Here is a 21,492-nt window from a genome sequence, read left to right as displayed (position 1 = left end):
ACAAAATAAAAAGTGTAAAAAGCTGATCTACGATCTCAAAAAGTTGTGAGAATGTAGATCTGCTATTTTTGAGATCACGTAAAATGACTCAAAATAGGGACACCAAGTTCAAAGTGGCTAAAGGAACACTAGACAACATTCAGCCACTAGACGTCAACACCTCTGTTGCATAAGGTTTGCCATTTCCTCATCACCTCTAGAAAGGCAGCCGTCATGTACTCTGCCGTAATCGTAACGTGATGGCTCACTTACATGGATATACTTATGGTAAAAAGTATTATGCAACAAAAACAAAGGGTCCCATCTATCAATTGATAATTTAAATGATTACTTCACAATCCTATTTTTTGCTCACATTAGACCCATGGACACTTAGTAAAAAGAAGACAAAGTCAATATAACTACACGCACAGCAGAAGCGGAGTCCTTGCTTTCCGAAAGTGCTCTTTCCACGTCGTTCAGAGAGTCCAGCGTGGCTGAGCTTCTCTTGCTGATCTGCATACTGGCTTCTTTTGCCCTTTTGGATCTGGCTTTGGGTCCTGCCCCGACATCACACGTGGGACACAGTACCTGAAGAAACATGCAGAAAAAAAAAAAGATTAACTTCCTGAACTCAACACGGTCACACCACGCCTTGTTTGGCAAACAGCTTTGACATTCATTACCTGTGCCTAGCGAGACATGCTTTAAGGTAGCTCTCCACCAAACAGACTACCACAGATTACTACAGACTGGCAGTCGGGAGATCAGTCGGTTGTGTAATGGATATTTAAGAATGCCAACCTGTTCTAAAATCATTTCTGTACTATCTAACTGTATTTGAACCAAGGAGGTTTAAACTCACAACAGGGGTCTTTTCACAGCTCCTGTTGCCGTCATTAAGCAACAACTGTTCCACTGTCTATTTACACACTATTCTCTTTCTAGCTGGTTCAGCAATACCATTGATGTTGTCTATAAGTGTAACATGTCTGTACATAGAATATGACCATTCAAGGACAGCATCTCTGGTAAAGAGAGGCTGGTGCCCCGAGGGGCTGTTGGTCAGGCCAGCAGGCCTGGCTATACTGATCTGTGTATGCTGCTGCTCTGCTGAAAACGTCCTAATAAATGGTCTAAACTTCACCTGACTGGAATATAATATTTTCCATAATAGTTGGAAGGTGTGAAAAGTAGTAGCTGAATGCACCTGAGAGCAGACATGCTCGCCCCAAAACAGTCTCCCCGGGCACAAATCCGGCGAGCTCGGAACAGTCTCTACCTGGTATTCCTAAACGTAACCTCAGCAAATTATGCCTAAACCTAACCTTATTCCTAACTTAACCTCAGTAAAACTATGCCTAACCCTAAACTTATTTCTAACCTTATCTTCAATAAAACAAATACAAGAATACAAGAACCGCTCCAGCGAGCGGTCGGCGGGAAAAAATGGGGGCAAGCGTGTTTTGGGGCTAGCCTTCCGGTTACCCGACAGGCTATATTTAGCACCATAGTAGCCGTCTATGGCTTGATGTCTTTTTCAACAACAAGCCAACTGCTATCCGGCGGTCAACGCTTCCCTACAACTTGCGACCCGACGCAACAGTGTTCCCACTGCCCATTCAACAGCAGAGTTTCAGCAACAGATGCTTTCTAACGCTGCCAACGTCGGTGCGGTGGAGAGCTACCTTAAACGTTGATCGTCACTTACCTCTAGCAGAGAATAAGGAGAGTTTGACACGAGGAATGTCTTGGCTGCACTCTCCTTCCAGGCCTGCACGTCAGAGACCAGGGCTTCCAGTCGAGTCAGAGGGTCTAGCCACACGGGGATGCTCTCTGCTCTGAAGACCAACTCGGAGAGGTTGTCCAGCACAGGGATACGGCCCCCCAACTGAACCAGAAATAAGAAGAATGAGATGAGAACACATGTACACAAATGTTGCAGTGGAGCCATGTGCGTACTATGAATAGGGCTGGCACAATTACAACATTTAATCTGATAATTAACGATTAAATTGTGTTTTTGGCGTTGAACATTGGAACATATGAATAAAAATTACATTCGTTTGCCTTTTAGGCTTCTTAATAAAAAAATTGCGCAGGGCAGATATGACAAATACAATTTTTTTACTATGGATTAGTCACCCCATGGAGGCTTGAATTCATGGATATTTTTTTGTTTTTTGTCTCATTCCTAAGCCAATAATTTGATGACCAGCGGTTCCGGTAGGAGACACAAAGGAGAGTCTTTGTGTCTCCTACCGGAACCGCTGCCGGTCATCAAATTATTGTCTTAGGAATGAGACAAATGACAAAAAAATATCCATGAATTCAAGCCTCCATGGGGTGACTAATCGATGGGAAGAAATTTGGGGGTGAACTATCCCTTTAAATATAAGTTAAAGAACTTGATATTGTTTTAATATTTAATAATTATATACAAAAAAAGAAGAAGCTTACAACGCGTCGTAGATCTGCTATTTCCGCTTTACACGATTATGCAAAAATAATCTTTATTATCTAAAAGGCCTAAACTATGAATGAAGAATGAAGTGATGAGAAAAGTCAGCATCATGGTATAATAATGAGGAGGAGGAGGGTTCTTCTCACCTGCAGTGCCTCGGTTTCTTGAAGCCAGTCCTGGGCCTTGAGGACGACGTCCTTCAGCTGCAGGCAGTTGGGAAGATAAGCAGGGATGTTCTCTACTTCTTGCAGCGCCGCTTCCAGGGTTTCCATGCCATGACTAGGCCTGTAAAACAAACATTAACAAGCTTTAGCACGCGCACGGTGACAGTGAAGCAGTGGTGGAAAAAGTACTAACATTTTTTGACTTATGTAAAAGTATCAATACTGCAATGTAGAAGTAAAAGTCTGGAATTCTAAATTTACTTGAGTAATAGTACAAAAGTATTGGCATCGAAATGTACTTAGAGTACCAAAAGTAAAAGTACTCATCATGCAGAATGTCCCGTTTCAAGTTTTCAAATGCATAAAAATCTTTTGAAAGTAGCCGATCTACAAGCTCGTGAGCTTGTAGATCTGCTATTTTCCAATGGCCAAAATGCATAGGTGTTGAAGTGGTTAATGTAGGTTTTGTAATAAAACATCTAAATCTACAAAAGTAACAAGTAACCAAAGTTTTCCAAAAACAATTGTGGAGTAAAAAAGTACTAATATTTGGACCCGAGATGTAGTGGAGTAGAAGTAAAAGTACTGAAAACTGGATATACCTCCAGTAAAGTAAAAAATACCTCAGAATTGTACTTATGTACAGTACTTGAGTAAATGTACTTAGTTACTTTACACCGCTATTTCTGACTAATAAATTATTCAATCAATCAATAAAAAAAAGAAAAAAACACCACAAGGTGGCGCTTGGCCCTCCTCCTCCTCCTCACCTGGCTTCCAACAGGCCGAGCGCCCGCTCCTCCCACTGCTCCGACACCGTCAGCAGCTCCTGCAGACGGGCCATGGCCCTCTCCACGGAGCCGTGGGGCGCCAGGCCCACGCCCTGGTCTATCAGCCTCCTCATGGTGTCCAGGCAGAGGCTGTCGGGCCGGCCGCTGGCCTGCTGCACGGCCTCCATCCAGCGGGCCTGCTCCAGGCGCTCCCTCAGCAGGGGCAGCTGGTGCAGCTCCACGTCCAGGCCCAGGCTCACGTCCAGCAGCGCCTGCAGCTCGGCGGGGCTGGGGGGCGACTCCTCCGAGGAGAGCACCTCCTCGCTGCGCCGCTGGAAGTCGTCCACACGAGTCAGGAGGTCCTGTGAAGATGTGAAAAGTCAAGCACGCATTTTTAGAGGCCTGGTTATTTGTTCTCTTGTACATCAGCTACAATGTTATATTTCAGCTATATTGTTAAAACTATATTCTATAAAAAGTATAGAATAACCACATTTTTTTAGGATGTGAGGACAGATGGAAACGAGTCAAAGGGATAGTTCACCCCCAAAATGACTTATTTTCTATCGATTAGTCACCCCATGGAGGAGGCTACCGCTACCGGAGCCACTGCCTACCGGTTCGCTGGTCATCAAATTATTGGCTTAGGAATGCGACAAAAAAAGAAATATCCATGAATTCAAGTCTCCATGGGGTGACTACTCGATGGGAAGTCATTTTTTGGCTGAACTATCCCTTTAAGATATTAAAAAGTACAGTAGTATTTTCCTCAAGATTCCATATTAGATGTACAGCAACTTTTATGGTGGTTGGAAGGATAAAAAACAATATTCTTGTTGACTAACCTTTAGTAACGGTCCCTGACGGATGTTGCAAGGCAACTTGTCCAGTTGTCCCACAAACGACCGCAGCTCGTCCACCGTCAACAGGTTTTGACTTTGGGTCTTTCCTCCTCCGTAGCGATACCTTCCATACAAATGAAAATCTTTAAATTGGCTTTCTAAAAATAATAGTTGCTTTGCTAAATGGCCGTGTTGTTGGCATTATTATACGAGTGCTGTAATAATTGTGGATATATGTGTCTTGAAAGTCTCCCAATTATTTCTGATGCTATAAAAAAAAACATCAAATGCATTTCAGGGACAGAATAAGCTACACATCCGTCTCTATCAGGTGGAAACCTCATATGTCCAAAAATGTAACTTTTCAGGATTAAAATTCAGAAATAGCAAAAGTAGCAGATCTACAAGCTCGAAACGTGTCGCTTCGCGCTGCGTTTCGAGCTTGTAGATCTGCTACTTTTGATGCCTTTGTGTGACGCTGTAGTATGATCGAGTAGCGCGTTAATTTACGAAAACAACACAAAAAGTTAGAATATGGATATATTATAATTAGATAATATGGAGAGGGCGGTTTCTACCCCGACAACAGCAACGTGTAAACATGTGAGCGTCTATCTATGCACCTCGTCTGTCTCTTTCCGTTCAGGAGTTGCTGTGCCATCACGGCACACTTCTCAGCCTCAGTAGTAACGGTGCGTAGCTGCTGCACCAGGTCCAGCTGTGGGAACACCTTTCCCTCTGCTTGCTCCACCAAACCGCGAAGTTCTTCCAAACCTGAGACCACAATCAAAGAGAAGCATCCATTGATTAAAGCAAAATGCAAAATAAGGATTCAAAATGATGTATGAAGGTATCTTCCAATATTTCATGAACCTTTTTATTGGAGTTAACCCATTAAGACCGGGAACGCATCTGTCATTTTAGATTTCTTTGTCTATTCAAAAGTAGCAGATATACAAGCACCGAGTGCCGCGCTACGAGCTTGTAGATCTTCCTTTTTTTTCTCTAATCGTGACATTTTTAAAGCAAACATTTGTAACTCAAATCTTTGCTTCTGGGGGTCCCTGGAACTAAATATTTTGAGATGGGGGTCCGCGGCCAAATACATATAATTTTTGGGGGTCCTTGATATGAAAAAGTTTGAGAACCACTGATGTAGCAACATAGGTTTGTTCAAAAAACGTAGGATTTAGAAGACATTTTGTAAAATCAGCCTCAGGTCTTGATTTGTTAAGTTGATATCGGTAGGTTGACGAAAAAATAAGATTAAATGTATAATTTGTTGTAAAATTGTAAGATGGTATGGGTAACCCTGTTATTGAGAGCTTGTAGATACTAGGCTATTTTCGCAGTGCTACATGCTTCCATAGAAGACACGCTAGCTTCTATGGAATCCAAATTAAATCCCCAAAAATAAAACAGAAGAGCAAAGACTAAATAAATGTATTAAATAACATTTGTTTTTATGAAGGCTTATAAAACAGTCACCAACATAATTGAATAAAAGAAGCTGAATTCAATTAATCTATGCATGAGGGGAAGTGTTCAAATAGGGCATATGCATGTATGTGGGCTGGTCTTTGTAAATTGGTTATGAATTAAAATGCTTTATATTATCAACTCACTTCTTTTCTTCTCAAGTTTATTGTTGTTTCCCATTATGTCCTGGACGTCAGCCAGCCAGTCTCTGTAGGACTCGTGACGTAGCTTCACCGCTGCCATCATGGTGTGCAATTCAGCCAGCGAAAACCTGTAACTGTAGCAAAAGACATAGAAATGTTATTATAACATAAGTCCATGCATAAGAGGAACTAATATACTACTACGCAGACGCTGAGTACCTTGGTTTCATTTTATGCTCTCAAGAGTTAAATTATTGTTAAACATCTGCATTACTGAATCTACAAGAAGTCCACACAATTAGAGGATGTAGAATAATTGTTATTTTGTTAGCCTGTCGTCTCTCCTATGGTACCAACATCAATACAGCATGGAACATCTCATCCAACGACAACAAAATATTCTACGTGTTGGGTCTGAGAGTCTAAATCTCATCAAAACGGTGGTTCCGTGGCTCAAATGCCGAATAAATAAATGGACCTTGATATGAAAAAGGGTTGAAAACCACTGCACTACAATATCAAATGTTGCTCATATTTTCATTTTCTGTTTAGGCAACACATAAAGGGGTTGCTGCACGCGAAGGGATTGCATTTCCTCCCCAAATCGTTCTTGCTAATGGCATCTGACATCAGGTTCATCCGATATATTTCACTTGGATTCTAGGGATTCTGAAAATAGCCGATCTCGTGTGGTGAGCTTGTAGATCTGCTATTTTCAGAGTGCAACACCTGAGCGCAAGCAAACAAAATGACTTATCTTTTAGTTCTACTGGAAGGTTTTTAAAAAAATGTATTATTCGCATGAAAAAAAAATCGCCCCCAGTGTGTAAGGAGCTTTAGTAATTGTTTTTATTTCGTTTTCGTCAGTGAAAAAAGTTAGGCGGCGAAAAAATTTTTGTCATAGTTTTAGTCGACGAAAATCAACACTGGTTATGGGTATCTGAATCGTATCGGGAAGAAGGAAATAAATTATGGGTAACATCTCTACTCACTGGAGTGTGTAGTTGCCAGGAGGACAGGGACACAGGTCCCACGGGTGGTGCAGACACACCAGTTTGTCGGGGCTGCAGGGACAGGTGATGCCAGACAGGTAGCAGGTGGTCCGACACTTGTGGCACTGCCGCTCTTCGTCTGGCATGAGCTCATAGTTCACCCGTTGAGACCGCACCACGCCCTGTGGGAACGATGCAAATAACACACATAACAGTCATTATTACATCTCAGCTGGTAGAGAGAAGGAGGAAGAGGAAACGAGCTGTGAACGTAGTAGAATAGATCATTCATTTAACGTCTGTATTTTCAAGCTTGGTTTTACGTCATGAAAAGCCATCATCTTCAAAAGGAAAAGAAAACACATTGTAGACGGAGAACACTGTAATTGTGCATTGGAATTATACATTTTGGTAGCGAAAATACTCTAAAATCACATGATTCTTACAATTAGACACTTCAGAAGACTGCATTTTAGCAGGGGAAAAGCCCTGAAATTGTGGTTAAGAATGTTAAGGCACTGGGCAGTGGCAACTGCTACTACACGTATAATAAAAAACAAGGGTTTGGATCAGGGGTGTACTGGAGGTGGGGCGCGGTGGATCGCCACTAGTTGTTTGCGCGGCACGCCCGCACATGCATGGACGTAACGTGCACATTCACACCTCTTACCAAAGTGTACAAAAAGCTGCCCGAGTGACAACAGCATGAATTAACATAGGAAAAGTACTGTAGCTGTATAGGCATACTGTCAGATGTTTTGAAGCAGTCCAAAGAGAACGTTTGGATAACAGTGGCTGTTGGATTCATGAACTAAATTACAGTTACCTTACAGTGTGCAAAGTAAATGCATATGACAACACTAAAGTATCCCCATTATGCAAGTCGCTCGTGTGCGTGGCGTAGCGCTCCAGTAGTTGAAATGTCCACAGTACACCCCTGGTTTGGACGCATCCTGTAGTCCCAGCCACGTCATCCCAAAGCCTATACCACTTGTGCAAGGACGAGCTGTGGCCAGTAGCCACTTTGAGTGGCAGTTGGGGGCAAACGCTCATCCCAAAACAAGATCCCTATCGATACATAACTCGAACGCCGCTGAGAACGCCGCTGAGTCGGCTCAAGCTCGGCACGTGGCTCAAGTTTGCTCGAGACTGCGCACCTCCGTCACGGTCAAAAACTATGCTTTATCGGCCAAAATAGTTCGCAGTTGTTGTAGGCGAGAGGCAGTTCCGCGTGCGTCACAGAAGCGGGGCGTGGTTTTTGGTAGACGAGTGGCAGTTCCGCGTTAGTCACAGAAGCGGGGGTGTGGTTACAGCACAAGCGATATAGGCTTTGGTATGTCGCGTCCCAGCCAGATAATAATGGAACCTTTTAGCTTTGACTCACCATTTTGTCGATTTCCTCCCTCAACTGCTCCTCCTCCAGGATCATGACGGCCATGTCTGTGTGCACCCTCTGGGCCAGCTCCATGTCCATGGTGTCCGCCTTGGGGGCCATGTTGCACACCATCTCGTCGTGGGAGAAGACGCAGTATCTGCTCAGCTGGCGGTAGTGGGCCACACAGTCACGTCCTTGAGGCATCTGTGCAGGGAAAACAAAAGAGTTTGGGGCGGGGGGAGAGAGATCAAAATGTTACTGTAAATTCAATGATTAAAATGTGTTGTTATGATTGAAAACGTTGGGACACAGGGCAAGGAATGGAGGCCGTGAGTTTGGCCTTGAGTCCCTCGATACGTTAGAAAAGCTGCTGTCGGGGGGAGAAACCTTATCTAACTTTATTCTAACCGTTTGTGTTTTCTTAGTAGCAAAAGTAGCTGATCTAGAAGGTGGAGCGTTTTGAGCTTGTGGATCTGCTGCTGTTTTTGAATTTGAATCTTGAAAAGTAACAGTTTTGGACATATGCGGTTTCCACCCAACAGACAATATGCCTTGTGGCCTCAGTGACCTTGATGCAAACGTCTAGCCAGACAGAATACAGAATAGGCCAAACAAAATAGACTATGATTCAATATGAGGAAAAAGCGATCAAATAATTGTTTTGTTTGATGTCCTTGCCGCCCTGGCATTTAGCCACTGTGTTCCCTAAAATATTTATACCAGTCTTAAGTGGCCTTTTGCCTCAAAAATTGTGAAATTCCAGGCCTGCTGGGACGGCTCACCTCTAAGTATTGGTATCCAAGTCACCTCTGACACTTAACCCTGAGGCTGATTCTACAAATGCCTTCTAAATCAGTAGATCTCAAACGTTCATGTCTGTGAGCTTGTATATCTGCAATTTTTGAGAACCATTGTTCTAAACCACTGTTCTAGTTTTCTGAAAACGTATATGCTATATATAGCTAAAATGACACGGATGCATTCTCGGTTTTAATGCACTGCTCCCTCATTCAATGCAGGCAGAACACACACACACACACTTTCATTCTCCACCATGAAATAAGACTGCAAACACATCTGTCTTGGAGCATAAGAAAGAAAGAATCCACAGGGAATTGTGTGATTTAAATCAGGTTGGAGACTTCTATTTGCATACGGAACACCCTAGTGCCCAATTATGATGTTTTACTCTGTATGAACAATGTGAACAAGATAGAAGATGACGATGCAGAATTCTAAAATGTACAAACCAACGTCGTCCCACTTTTCAAAATCTGTGCAATGTGGACTAAATAAGGAAGCTGTATGGATGATGTTCAAATGGATAAGACTGCATAAACACGTTCTCTTCTTACCCAGTCCATGGTACAGAAGTTGACGGCCTCGGCGAAGTTGAAGCCCTGGTTGAACCCACTGTGGTAGGCTCTGGGGAATGTGATGACAAACTCACCAGCACACTGGTTGGTGCGAAAGATCTAGAAAAAAAAGAGATTACGCTTTTTAAAAGTGGACTACAGTTTGTATTTTTAAACAGACATTATTATTATAGACATCATCATCATTATTATTAGACATTACAATAAAAGTGCTTAACGATGATAAATGAAGAGTGTGTTTACCGGGACTCCGTTGTTCATCAGTGTGTTGGGGTTCATGATGGTCACCAGCTGGTGCAGGAGGTCAGGCTGCGACTCAAACAGCTCCGGGGCCAGTTTCTTCATGACCCCTTCCAGGTGCTCGGCGGCATAGCTCGGGGCACCGTACCACGTCTTTGGCTCCCCCCTGGGCAGGTGGTAAACAATAACACCTTGGTTAATTAATGGCACTCGCAACAACTGGGGTGAATATGATCAAAACGGCATAAAGCTAAACAGTACTGAATGGCGTGTTGTAGCACCGACCCTACTCCGACCCGAAACAGACCCTACTCTGGCCCAAAATCTATGCTAATTAGTCGGGCCGGGCCGAGCCACGGGTTCCGTGAAGAAAAGTTTTTTTTTTTTTTATAACCCCCCAAAAAATAAATTTCAACTGCCCCTAGCTAACACTAAATGAAATCAACAGAGTAATGCTTTCATTTTTTACATATTCCTGCAAATAAACACATCTTTGCAGTCTTAAAATACTGTTTGTATTCACTCTCTCCAGTGACTCTTTCACTCCATTCATTGTACCTGCATGATGGATGTGAATAAAAATGGTGAACCTCACTAGTTGACATACATTGTTGTAAGTTACCGATACTTTCTAGTACGACAGTTCTGCGTGACGAAAATAGCCGATCTACAAGCTCATAATGCGTCACACATTTTAAAAATCAACAATCGGACGATCATGTGGGAAACTTTAATTGTGGGAAACCAAAATCGGATTGTGCGGCGTGTTGTGCCCATCACCATCATAACTGATTTAACAGGGTTGGTATTAATAGTTCTCTCTTTTTTTTCACCCCTAGGGCAAACATTACCACAACCACGAAACCAGTGACGTTCATATTTCCTGTTAAAAAAAAATCTTGATTTAGTTACTAAAGACAAAAATAGGGCTAATACAATTGTGATATATATATATATTTTATCATCAGTGGTTTACTAATAGATTTTGCAGACTTAATCCATTAAGACCTGGAACGCATCTGTGTCACTTTTTGATTTGAGCTAAAAAGCATTATTTTACACTTTGGCTATTAAAAAATAGCAGATATACAAGCTCATAGCGCTGCACCAAGTGCCGCGCTATGAACTTGTAGATCTGCTATTTTTGAAAAATCGTGAAAATGTGCGCAAATCTTTGAATATATATTGTTTTAAAGCTAACATTTTTAACTCTATTCTTTGCTTCTGGGGGTCCCTGGAACTAACACTTTGAGATGGGGGTCTGCGGCCAAATTCATATAATTTTGGGGTCCTTGACATGAAAACGTTTGAGAACCACTGATATAAAAACATACGTTTTTCAGAAAACGTATGTTAGGATTTAGAAGACATTTTGCAGAATCTGAACCTCAGGCCTCAATGTGTTAAGATAGAATCAATTTTGTGTGCTTCCTTGATGGAATACAGAAATACATCATTGATGCAAGCGAAGCATAGAAATGGGGGGGCTTCCACTAACGTCCCAATTTGGTTTGAACAATTGTGTGCAGGAAAAGAATCCTGAATTCAGATAGATTGGTGGAATTTGTGATTAGTTTATTTTCAAGCAAGCTGTGTTCAATGTATGAAATTGATTTGTGTCAATCTAAAGCAGGAGACCGTCAGAGACCCAAAGGCCTGATTTATATTTAGTTGTGCTGTGTGTCACGACGCGGTATGAGCTTGTAGATCAGCTGTATCTGCGGTGTGCGGCACCAGCTGGCAACTAAGTATAAATTAAGCCCAAGCTAAATTTATACATAGCCTAACCAAGAACTGCCATCCACCATCAGTACTTCTACATCAGTGGTTCTCAAAGTGGGGTCCGTGGACCCCTAGGGGTCCTTGAGGGGGTTCCAGGGGGCCCCCAGCGTATTGTTGGCTATTAAAAAATATTTGTGAAAATCTTGAAAGCGTTTGAAATATATTGAATTCTTCTTTTTTTTAACACAACTCTTCTCTTCTGGGCGTCCCTGGCACAAAAACCTTTTCAGTTGGTGGTCCGCGGCCAAATACACATCAATTTGGGGGTCCTTGACACTAAAAAGTTTGAGAACCACTGTTCTACATGATGGTGCAATTCTGCAACATGCTTGAGAGAGAGAGTGCACTCTTCTTCTTACCAGTGCAGGTAGTTGATGGAGTAGCTCCAGTGGTCCTCGATGTGCCAGCAGAAGGAGGAGAAGCACATGCCCACGTAGAGCCAGGGTAGCTTCATCCCACAGATGTCGGCCGTCACATGGGTCAGCACCGAGGCGTCCAGCACGGGCATGTTGTTGAGGTTCCAGCCACTGTTGAGGTAACCCTGCAGGACAGAAGTAAGAAAGGAAGGCCACAACACTTATTTTAACCACTTATAAACCATCCATTTTTAGATCCGGCCAAATACATAACAATTTGGGGGGTCCTTGACATGAAAAAGGTTTGAGAAGCACTGCTCTAGATCACTCACAGGCAGGCTATATAGCCTTGAACAGATGGCATTACTATCACTATAGGCAGTGATGAGCTGTGGAATTTTGAGCAAGGGGGGGCTCTATTTTATGACGTCAAGTGCACGCGCACGCATGTGCACATAGCCGACCAGCTCAGTGCTAGTTGAAATGCATGTATTCAACATATGATTTTTAATGTAATTATATTTCTTATTATTTAGTTGCATTGTTAATTTGTTGTTTTTATTTCAATGAATTAATTATTCTATTTTCCTTTTAGTTTTATATAAAAGCCCTTTACATAGATTCACTCACACATAAGTACTTAAAATAATCAGTCAACTTGTCTTTACTTGAATTACTTTAACAAAAAAAAAAAAAAAAAAAATAGGTACACTCTTGCTACTCACCAAAACAAAGACGGTTTTATGGAGTTGAAAGCCTACTCTACTAAATGGGAACACTGTGAGCCTCCCACCTCACATCTAAAATACACTTTTTGGCCAGAAAATAATATATTTCACCGGAATTAAAACATGTTTTTGGTTACTCCACAGTGCCCTCTACAGATCTGGTCAATGGAATTTTCCTAATGTTATGCAAAGCAGCCAGGTTGAGGCCATTGTTTAAGGTGTTAAAGACGGCTCGCCGCTGACGGTGTGGCTCGCGCGTGCATGTGGAGTTCCCAGCCCCCATAGTAGCTTCAGAGCTAAGGGGGCGCCGCCCCCCTGAGCTCCCCCTACAGCTCATCCCTGACTATAGGAGAACATCTGTGAATTTCACCTACAACAGGAATGTCACTAATTTGCAGAATGACCGGGCAAATTGTCTAGTTGCTGTGTTTTAGACCAAGAGTCCCATTAACCCATTTAGACTCTAAAAACAGCTTCTAAGTTTTCTAAAAAACTCCCAAATATTTCCACAAAAAGTACCAAAAAAATGTATGTTGCTATATACTGTACATAGCAACAACAACCCCAAAAGGGGTTCCCAGATTGAAAAGGTAGTTACGTATAAGGGTTCCTGGTCTAAATGGGTTAACCACATGAACCCTGCTTTTTAGATACGTATCAATTGGTATTGGTACAACTCAAAAAAAAGTTAGAAAACAAAACACTGTACCTCGTCATCAGGGGAGATTTGGACTTGACCGTTTTTAACGGGGAAACCACTTCCAAAATCTTTTGAGGCGATGTCTGCCCCGTACTCCACGGTGACGTCCTCCTCGATGGTGCTGACCAGTCGCCAGAACTCCTTCTCCACCAGCTCAGTAGGAACCATCTATAAGCACAAAAATACAAAAAGGATATTAGGTCCGACGATTTCGGCACATTCAGGCAAGACCCCTGATTTAGATTAAAAACTAACGACCCACCCAAGTCATTGTTTAACTCTTTGACTGCCATGGACGCGTTTTCGAGTCAATTGCTACTTGGTCATGGACGCGTTTAGACACGCGTTTTTAATTGTTTTTTTTTATATAGGATCGCGCTCTGATCTTGAATCTGGAGGGGAAAGTAAAACTGTAGCACACGCGGATACGGATATAACGGAAATAATGTCATTTCCGTCTCCATTCACTCTCTGTCAGTTAGTTTCCTGCAGTTGCCTGTAACTCGAGTTTTTTTTTTGTTGCCCTCGTTTCGACGAGGCACGTTTTTTCAACAGCCTGTGACTTAGGGACCGATAGCTCCGGTTTGATTATTTTTTTCTCTCGGTGACGATCAGTGGTCCCCTTTGTGTTTTACTAACCGTCTTACAAGCGATGATAATGTATATAAATGTTCTGTGGACAGTTGGGGAGGTGGGAAATAAGCAGATTTTTTATGAAATAGGGTATTTTCAGCGTGCTTGTGGCAAAAAAATGTTACCTCACGGGTGGAATGTTTTTCCACTCGGCAGCAGTCAGAGACCCTCTCTGGGTCTACACACAATGGATCGATCGATCAATATGGATCTAAATCTTCTGTGACCACTTGAAAACCACTTAAAAACACCACATTCTCTGGCACTGGTGAGTTCATTGATGTATATGTCACAGGGAAATTGGCATTCAAAGAGTTAAGATATAACGCAGATTGGCTTGATCCGCTTATCAACCAGTGTTGATTTCGTCGACTAAAACGATGACGAAAAATGTTCCGTCGACTAGCTTTTTTCACTGACGAAAACTAGATAAAAACTAAGCTACGATGACTAAATATATTGACAATTTCGTCAACAAATAAAAACTAGACTAAAATGATAAAAACTAAAATTGATGTTTGGTTGCGCTCGGCTGTTGCGCTCTGAAAATAGCCGAACGACGCGTTGTGAGCTTGTAGATCGGCTATTTTCAGTATGCAACCAAGTAAAAAAAAATCAGCCATTAAGATGTCATCAAGGCACCGCCAACATACATTTTAGTCGACTAAATCAACTGTAGATTTAGTCGACTATAATCTTATGATATTTAGTCGACTAAAACATTTCAGATGACTAAAATATGACTAAAACTAAATGGAATTGTATTCAAAAGACTCTGACAAAAACGAATTCAAAATTTGCTGTCAAAATCAACACCGTTATCAACAATATCAAAGAACAGAGGAAACCCTGACCATACTCACATGGACCGGCATGTTGAAATAATCTGACTTGAAGGAATCGGCCATGTCTCCAAAGGCTCGGAGGTTGTACTTCCTGCTGGCTTGTTCAAAGCCGAACGCGACAGCAGGTTTGCCACATTCCTGTGGAAAGATGGGAATAATAAAAAGGGGAAAATTATAAATAAACCCACAGAAAGTGTTAACTAATTGTGACTGTCGTCAGTCATTAACTGTAACTCCCTATTATACGATGTGCCTGCCATTCCTAATCAGGAAGTGGCGGTTCGTTCCCGCAGAGAGTATCTCATTAAAAGGCAGACCAGATGCTGCACGTGTGTGTGTGTGTGTGTGTGTGTGTGTGTGTGTGTGTGTGTGTGTGTGTGTGTGTGTGTGTGTGTGTGTGTGTGTACACTTTAACGAACAACATAAACAATGCTTTTTTCTACTGAGAAGTGTTGACGTGAAACGTGTCGACACTTCGTGACAGCCACCGGCTCTCTGCAGTTGATGTTAAAACCGTTTTCATTGTAATGGTGGGTCCCTGGACCCATGGAGTGGTCATTAAAGTGGGTCCTCATTAACACATTGAGTGCCAAAAACAGCCCAGACCGTTTTTCATAATCCAACCATTGAGTGCCAGAAACGGCTATAGCCATTTTTGAAAAAAAGAATATAAAAAAAAAAAACTCCTATCCACTTCCTAGTTAACTTATTACTTTAAAAGCCTGTATCTCAGCTCCTGTGTACTTTTTCCCCCCGAATGTTCCCCCCCCCCCCCCCCGATTCTACGAGACCCCTGTGTGTGTAATGAGGGGATCACCGTGAGGACCGTGATCACGGAAAATATGTTGTGAATACTTGAAAAAGGTAGATTTAAAAAAAAAAACGCTGGCACTGGCTGTACCCAGTTTTAAAAAACCTCTGGCACTCAATGTGTTAATAACTACCCTAAACCTAACCACGTTCCGTGGACGCATCGATAGTGAGTTGAATGCGTCCTTCCGTAATAATATACGTCAGAGACACAGGACGCCTAGTGTTCTACATATCTGTCTCTCTCTCTCTCTCTGTCAGAGCTGGGTGTGTGTGTCGTCTCTTTCAGGGTTGTGCTGGTTAATTGAGATGGAGGCTATCAGGGGGATTGGAGGAACCTAGCCAATGCCTTCAGGGCATTGTGTGGTTCTCTCTTATCCCATGGTGATTCTCTCTTATCCCATGGTTTGTGTGTTTGAGCTCCTTAGCTAAATCTCAATAGAGCACCGAAGTCTCTGACATCGCTAGAGGGTCGCGGCGTTATTTTTTATCATAGGGGGGAATCTTAGATCACGTCATATAAGAACTACGTTCTAAAAATAAAACAAATACCCCCGATTTCTGCCTCCTCGCTTCCTCCGTCCTCCAGCGTGACCTGGAATTCCTTCGACTAAGGCGTGAGGAAACAACGCAAGTGGAGGACGTGAGGATGGAAGTATTGGGATTCCGTTTATTAGTTTATTTGCTATCGCTTTAGCAGCAGGTCTCCCTGGCAGTGTTTTTTTGGGTTGGAGCTACAACAAATACACAAAAAGATTCTGCCATCTACTGTTAACTATGTCTCCATTATGACCATGGATATGGTCTAAAACAGGGGTCTTCAACGTTTTCAGGCCAAGGACCCCCCTAGCTGAGAGAGAGATGAAGCAGGGACCCCCCTCTATATTGTATAAAATTGTGTTTCAGATTAAACTATTTTTGTTTACTTGGTCTGCTCTTTTCTCCCTTCTACACCTATTCCTCTCTGCCAAAAATAGCAGATCTACAAGCTCACAGCGCCTCGCGCTGCGAGGCGTTGTGAGCTTGTAGATCTGCTATTTTTGGCTAAAGTTCTCCTCAGAAAAAGGGATGCTAGGGTTCAAGTGGTTACGGTAAAAAAAAAAGAAGTAAATCACAAAGATTTGGCGGACCCCCTGTAGCAACTCTGAGAACCCCCTAGGGGTCCCCGACCCCCTGTTGAAGACCCCTGGTCTAAAAAAAGTGTGAAAAACATATTTTTCTTTTTCAGCTGATTGCTATGGTCCCCAGGAAGGGGTTCTATTTCAGATGATTGTTTGTTGTTGTTGTTCTAAATAAGAAATCAACTCATAAGGGAGAGAGAGAGAGAGTTGGGCGGGCATCAGTCTCACCTGCGCCAGGCACTTGGGGCACCTCCAGTCTCCTTTGGGGACGTCGTGGAGGGGAGGGATCAGACAGAAGGTGTGGTAGCTGTCGTCGCAGCCGTCGCACAGCAGCAGGCGGTCCTCGGCGGTCCCACAGCCGCACATCAGACACATGTACTGCTCCACCTGGCGGACAAAAACAGTGGATTGTTGTGTAAGTAATCTCTCAAGAACAGATCCAGCGCTGCGCTTCAATCTGTCGGTAAGTGGGCTTATAACCAAAACGATCCATGTCCTTTGGGAGAAATGGTGTTAAGTGTTCCGTGGAGAAATATTGTTAGTGGGGAATGAAAACATAGTCGCACCACCAGAAGTGAAAGGCTGAAGGCAGACCAAAACCCCGGTTTCCCTGAGCAAGGGTCGTCCGTTCAGCTCCGCCCAGAGCCAAATGAATAAGTAAAAAACAGCAGAGGGTGCCGTTTTTCCTTTTTATTTGGCGATGGGTTCCCAGATTGTTGTGTAAGCAACACACCACACTATGCAACCATGTAAAAAGACAACGGAATGCACTTCCATTTTTGCACCATCTCAGAATCATAGTGATACGGAGGGGACATGTCTATGGGGGTGCATGCCCAATAAAGCCTCTTTGAATTGAAAAATGTATTGAATAAAGGGAAAGGTGACCAAAGGGTTAAACTGAAGAGTGCCACAGAGCAGTAACTGCATTTGAGGTCAAAGCGCCACACATGTTACGTTTAGAGTTTTTCAGAAAAAGCTGTGATATTAGCGTGTTTAGGAACTGATAAGCAGAACCAAAAATTCAATAATTTCAGTACCCAACCCTATGGGGGTGCATGCGTCATATCTGTAAAAATACAAAAGAACAGCCTTCCTTTACTCACTCCAGTATCGTTCTTTTTGAGCTGCAACATTTCTTTGTCATCAATTGGATCTTCGATCTTCAGAGGTTCCTGTTTCACCTCCATAATGTCCGTTCTCACTGAAAAGAGACAGATATGATGTCGTTATGAACGTTATGAACGTGATGATCGAACATTGTAGGTATCCACTATCCAGACAGAGTCCAACCGATCGGTATCTGCAATTATGCAGGCAATGTGTCCAAAAGTTTAACCACTTTCAATCTGCCATCCCTATTTTTGGCATGCCATTAAATAATAAGAATAATTGGGAGCTGGTAGATCGATTTTTGTGGTTGTATAAAAGTTCAGTTTATGCATGCACAAAATACAAAATATTGGTCAAACATCGTTAATGGGTTAAGCAGTGATCTAGGACTTTCCAAATACAGGATTGGCATCAAAACCCAAAAATCTGGCACCGGAAAAACACTACGCTACAGGACTCGACTCTCTGCTTACCAGGTTCTGGCTTGGCCACATATATTCCCATCCTCCTCCTGAGATTGGGACGGTTCTCACAGTCTTCGTCATCCGGCTCAGTTTTAACACAGCCCATCTGCTAGAGAGACAGTGAAGGATTGATACATCCATAAGAAGTTCATGTTTCATAGTGTCCTTCAACAAGATATTAAACGGGAACGCATCTGTGTCATTTTAGATTTCTTTAGTCATTCAAAAATAACCAAATCTGCTATTTTTGAAAAATCTATAAAGCGAACATTTGTAACTCAAATCTTTACTTCTGGGGGTCCCTGGAACTACATTTTTTTTAGATGGGGGGCCTGTGGCCAAATATGTATCTAAAAATGTTACACTATATCAGTGGTGCTCCAACTTTTCCATGTTAAGGACCCCCAAAATGATACGCATTTGGCCGCAGACCCCCCCCCCCCCCCATCTCTAAATATTTTGTTCTAGGGACCCCCAGAAGCACAGATCGGAGTTAAAAATGTTCGCTTCAAAACATATATATTCAAAGATTTGCACAAATCTTCCACGATTTTTCAAAAAAATAGCAGATCTACAAGCTGTATATCTGCTATTTTTGAATAGCCAAAGAAATCTTAAAATTACACAGATGCGTTCCCGGTCTTAATGGATTATTAAAGGAATGGGAAATGGCTCAAACGTTTCCACGCAAAATGAACATACACAAAGGGGTATTCAAAAGAATTGCAACGGTTGTAGTCGGAAATCGGAATAGAACTCACCTCTGATCTCATCCGCTTGGCGCGGCGAGCGATGCTACACGTTTCCACCGGCTGCACAGACTGGCGCTGTGGAAGGTCGTGCGGTTTGTACACTTTATCTTTCTTGTCGTTGGTCAAGGTCGCCTTCTGTAGAGGAAAACACATTGAGAGCAATGTAACTATGGTGCTGTACTCAATCTCGGGAAGATTAAAAAGCTTAAATTGTCCATGTTTATATTTGCATATTATCATGTTGAATATATAGGAAAAAAGATACGCATTCGTCTTCTCCTGGTCTTAGACTGAAGGTCAAGGTTCAAGGTTGTGCTTTATTGTTACATCTTGTGTACAGGTACATAAGAGTATAACATATTTTTGTCCGTCTTCCTTCAGGCAATGCAGCAGCATAGGCCACTTCAAACACTCTCTGATCTTAAAATAGATCCGAAAATAGCTGATCTATAAGCTCACAACATGACATGTTGTGAGCTTGTAGATCGGCTATTTTCGGTGCATGACATGCTTCACATAGAAGACATGCTGACTTCTATGGAATCCACATGACTGAAATCAGCCGTGGCGACTGAGAACTTTAATCCATGAAGTTGGCTTCATCTACTCAGAATCAAGTTGGCCTTGAGTATGGTCTTATACTCTACTTGCTTCAGATGTGGTCATGATGACCTGGTCACCGTTCTGCGGCTGCCAATTATCCACATTTTGGTCAGCAATATTTCATACTCTCTCATATACACTGTCATGGATGCCAGTCCCCCTGACAGCGTTATTTGGTGTGGTTTCATTGGATAAACTAGTGGTGCCGCCAGGTCAATCTAAGGCCATAACGTCCTCTTCATCAACCCATTAAAACGCATCTGTGTTGGTTAATAATGGTTAAACCACTTTGACCATTATTTCATACTTTTAAAAAATTGCAAAAATAGCAGATCTACAAGTTTGTAGATCTGCTATTTTTTTTAAATCGTGAAAATTTGTTCAAATCTTTGAATATATATAGATTTTTTAAGTGAACAATTTTAACTCAAATCTTTGCTTCTGGGGGGTCCCTGGAACAACATATTTTGAGATGGGGATCCACGGCCAAATACATATACACATTTTGGGGTCCTTGACCTGAAAAGGTTTGAGAACCACTGATTATAGCAACATATGTTTTTTCAAAAAAACTGTTAGGATTTAGATTAGAAGACATTTGTAGAATCCCCCAGGAGCAAAGATTTGGGTTACAAATATGCACTTTAAATATATATTCAAAGATTTGCACAAATCTTCATGATTTTTCAAAAAATAGCAGATCTACAAGCTCATAGCGCGGCACTCGGTGCCGTGCTATGAGCTTGTATATCTGCTATTTTTTAATAGCAAAAGTATAAGATAATGGTTGAAATCTAAAATGACAGATGCTTTCCCAGTCTTAATGGGTTATTATTAGGCAGTAAACTGATCCTGATATGCTGGAAGGTTTTGCCACCCACTCTGGGTGGAGGAGGTGATGGCATAATTAAAAGATTGAACATCTAAGATTTACCATTCAGGGAAAGAAAGGCGTTCCTAAAGATTTGACAGCCGCAGCCCCTTCTTTCTTATATTGAACTCGAGTCGCCCCCCCCCCCCCCCTCTCAAATGTCAAATACATGATCCCTAGTTAGGTTGTAATTATTATTCTATTTTCCCATTTACTTTATTGTATTCCATTTCCTACCCCACGCTTTATGCCTGTGGGTATACGTGGGTGGGTGGGTGGTTGGGAACGTAAAATAAATATAAAAAATATTTGACTAAAGAGACTGAAGCCTGATTAACACATTCCATGCCAGACGTTAATCTCATAATGTACTCACCAGTGCCAACGTGTTATTGTTGTTTTGTTTTTGTTTTCACGTCGCCATAGATCTTGTTAAAATCCTTAAGATTGAGCTGTGCACTGTCTGTATACATCGGCGACATCTCACTGAATCTACCAGTGAAAACCACATGTCAAACGGAGCTCCATGGTTGTAGTTAGAAGGGTTTACGTTAAACAGGGATATGCGAGGAGAAAAAACTACAGGAAGAGAATTGAGTTTCAGTTTCGTCATTAGAACGAGGGCCGACGTGATCGGCAAAACCGGATCCCAAATAATTCTGTTTCCGGTCGTCAAACCGGAACCGGAAATGGATCAAAAAAATCCGAAAGTGCACCTGGGGTTTAATCAACGCGAACCGGCGGTTCGCGTAGATCTACGCGATTGGCACGCTGCGGCTTTAAATAGGTTTGCGTAGATCTACGCGATTGGCATTCAATGTGTTAATACATAACCGAGCGGTGGGTGGCGCCAACTGAAAATAGCCTATAGTATCTACAAACTCACAACG

The 21,492-nt window shown here is 42.3% G+C and overlaps 1 protein-coding gene across 2 annotated transcripts in view; it reads right to left on the bottom strand.

The window, feature by feature from the left end:
- The window catches only part of kdm5ba (lysine demethylase 5Ba), a 39,523-nt gene that overhangs the window by 7,879 nt on the left and 10,152 nt on the right, over positions 1-21,492 (bottom strand). Inside the window, exons 5-22 of one of the 2 annotated variants that reach the window (XM_080422488.1) lie at positions 19,138-19,263; positions 18,386-18,485; positions 17,906-18,003; positions 17,028-17,186; positions 14,887-15,006; positions 13,400-13,558; positions 11,966-12,147; positions 9,828-9,990; positions 9,564-9,683; positions 8,218-8,412; positions 6,834-7,015; positions 5,845-5,975; positions 4,843-4,993; positions 4,223-4,343; positions 3,378-3,739; positions 2,590-2,728; positions 1,691-1,870; positions 412-570 (exon numbers count right to left, since the gene is read on the bottom strand). In XM_080422488.1, coding sequence (XP_080278614.1) covers positions 412-570; positions 1,691-1,870; positions 2,590-2,728; positions 3,378-3,739; positions 4,223-4,343; positions 4,843-4,993; positions 5,845-5,975; positions 6,834-7,015; positions 8,218-8,412; positions 9,564-9,683; positions 9,828-9,990; positions 11,966-12,147; positions 13,400-13,558; positions 14,887-15,006; positions 17,028-17,186; positions 17,906-18,003; positions 18,386-18,485; positions 19,138-19,263 — 2,847 coding nt within the window. The remainder of the gene's footprint in view (positions 1-411; positions 571-1,690; positions 1,871-2,589; positions 2,729-3,377; positions 3,740-4,222; positions 4,344-4,842; positions 4,994-5,844; positions 5,976-6,833; positions 7,016-8,217; positions 8,413-9,563; positions 9,684-9,827; positions 9,991-11,965; positions 12,148-13,399; positions 13,559-14,886; positions 15,007-17,027; positions 17,187-17,905; positions 18,004-18,385; positions 18,486-19,137; positions 19,264-21,492) is intronic. The other variant, XM_080422489.1, reaches the window with a different exon arrangement.

The sequence above is a fragment of the Gymnoscopelus braueri genome (genome assembly GCF_963280865.1).
Source record: "Gymnoscopelus braueri genome assembly, chromosome: 3".
NCBI classification, from domain to species: Eukaryota; Metazoa; Chordata; class Actinopteri; order Myctophiformes; family Myctophidae; genus Gymnoscopelus; species Gymnoscopelus braueri.
This window is presented reverse-complemented; position numbering and strand designations above follow the sequence as displayed.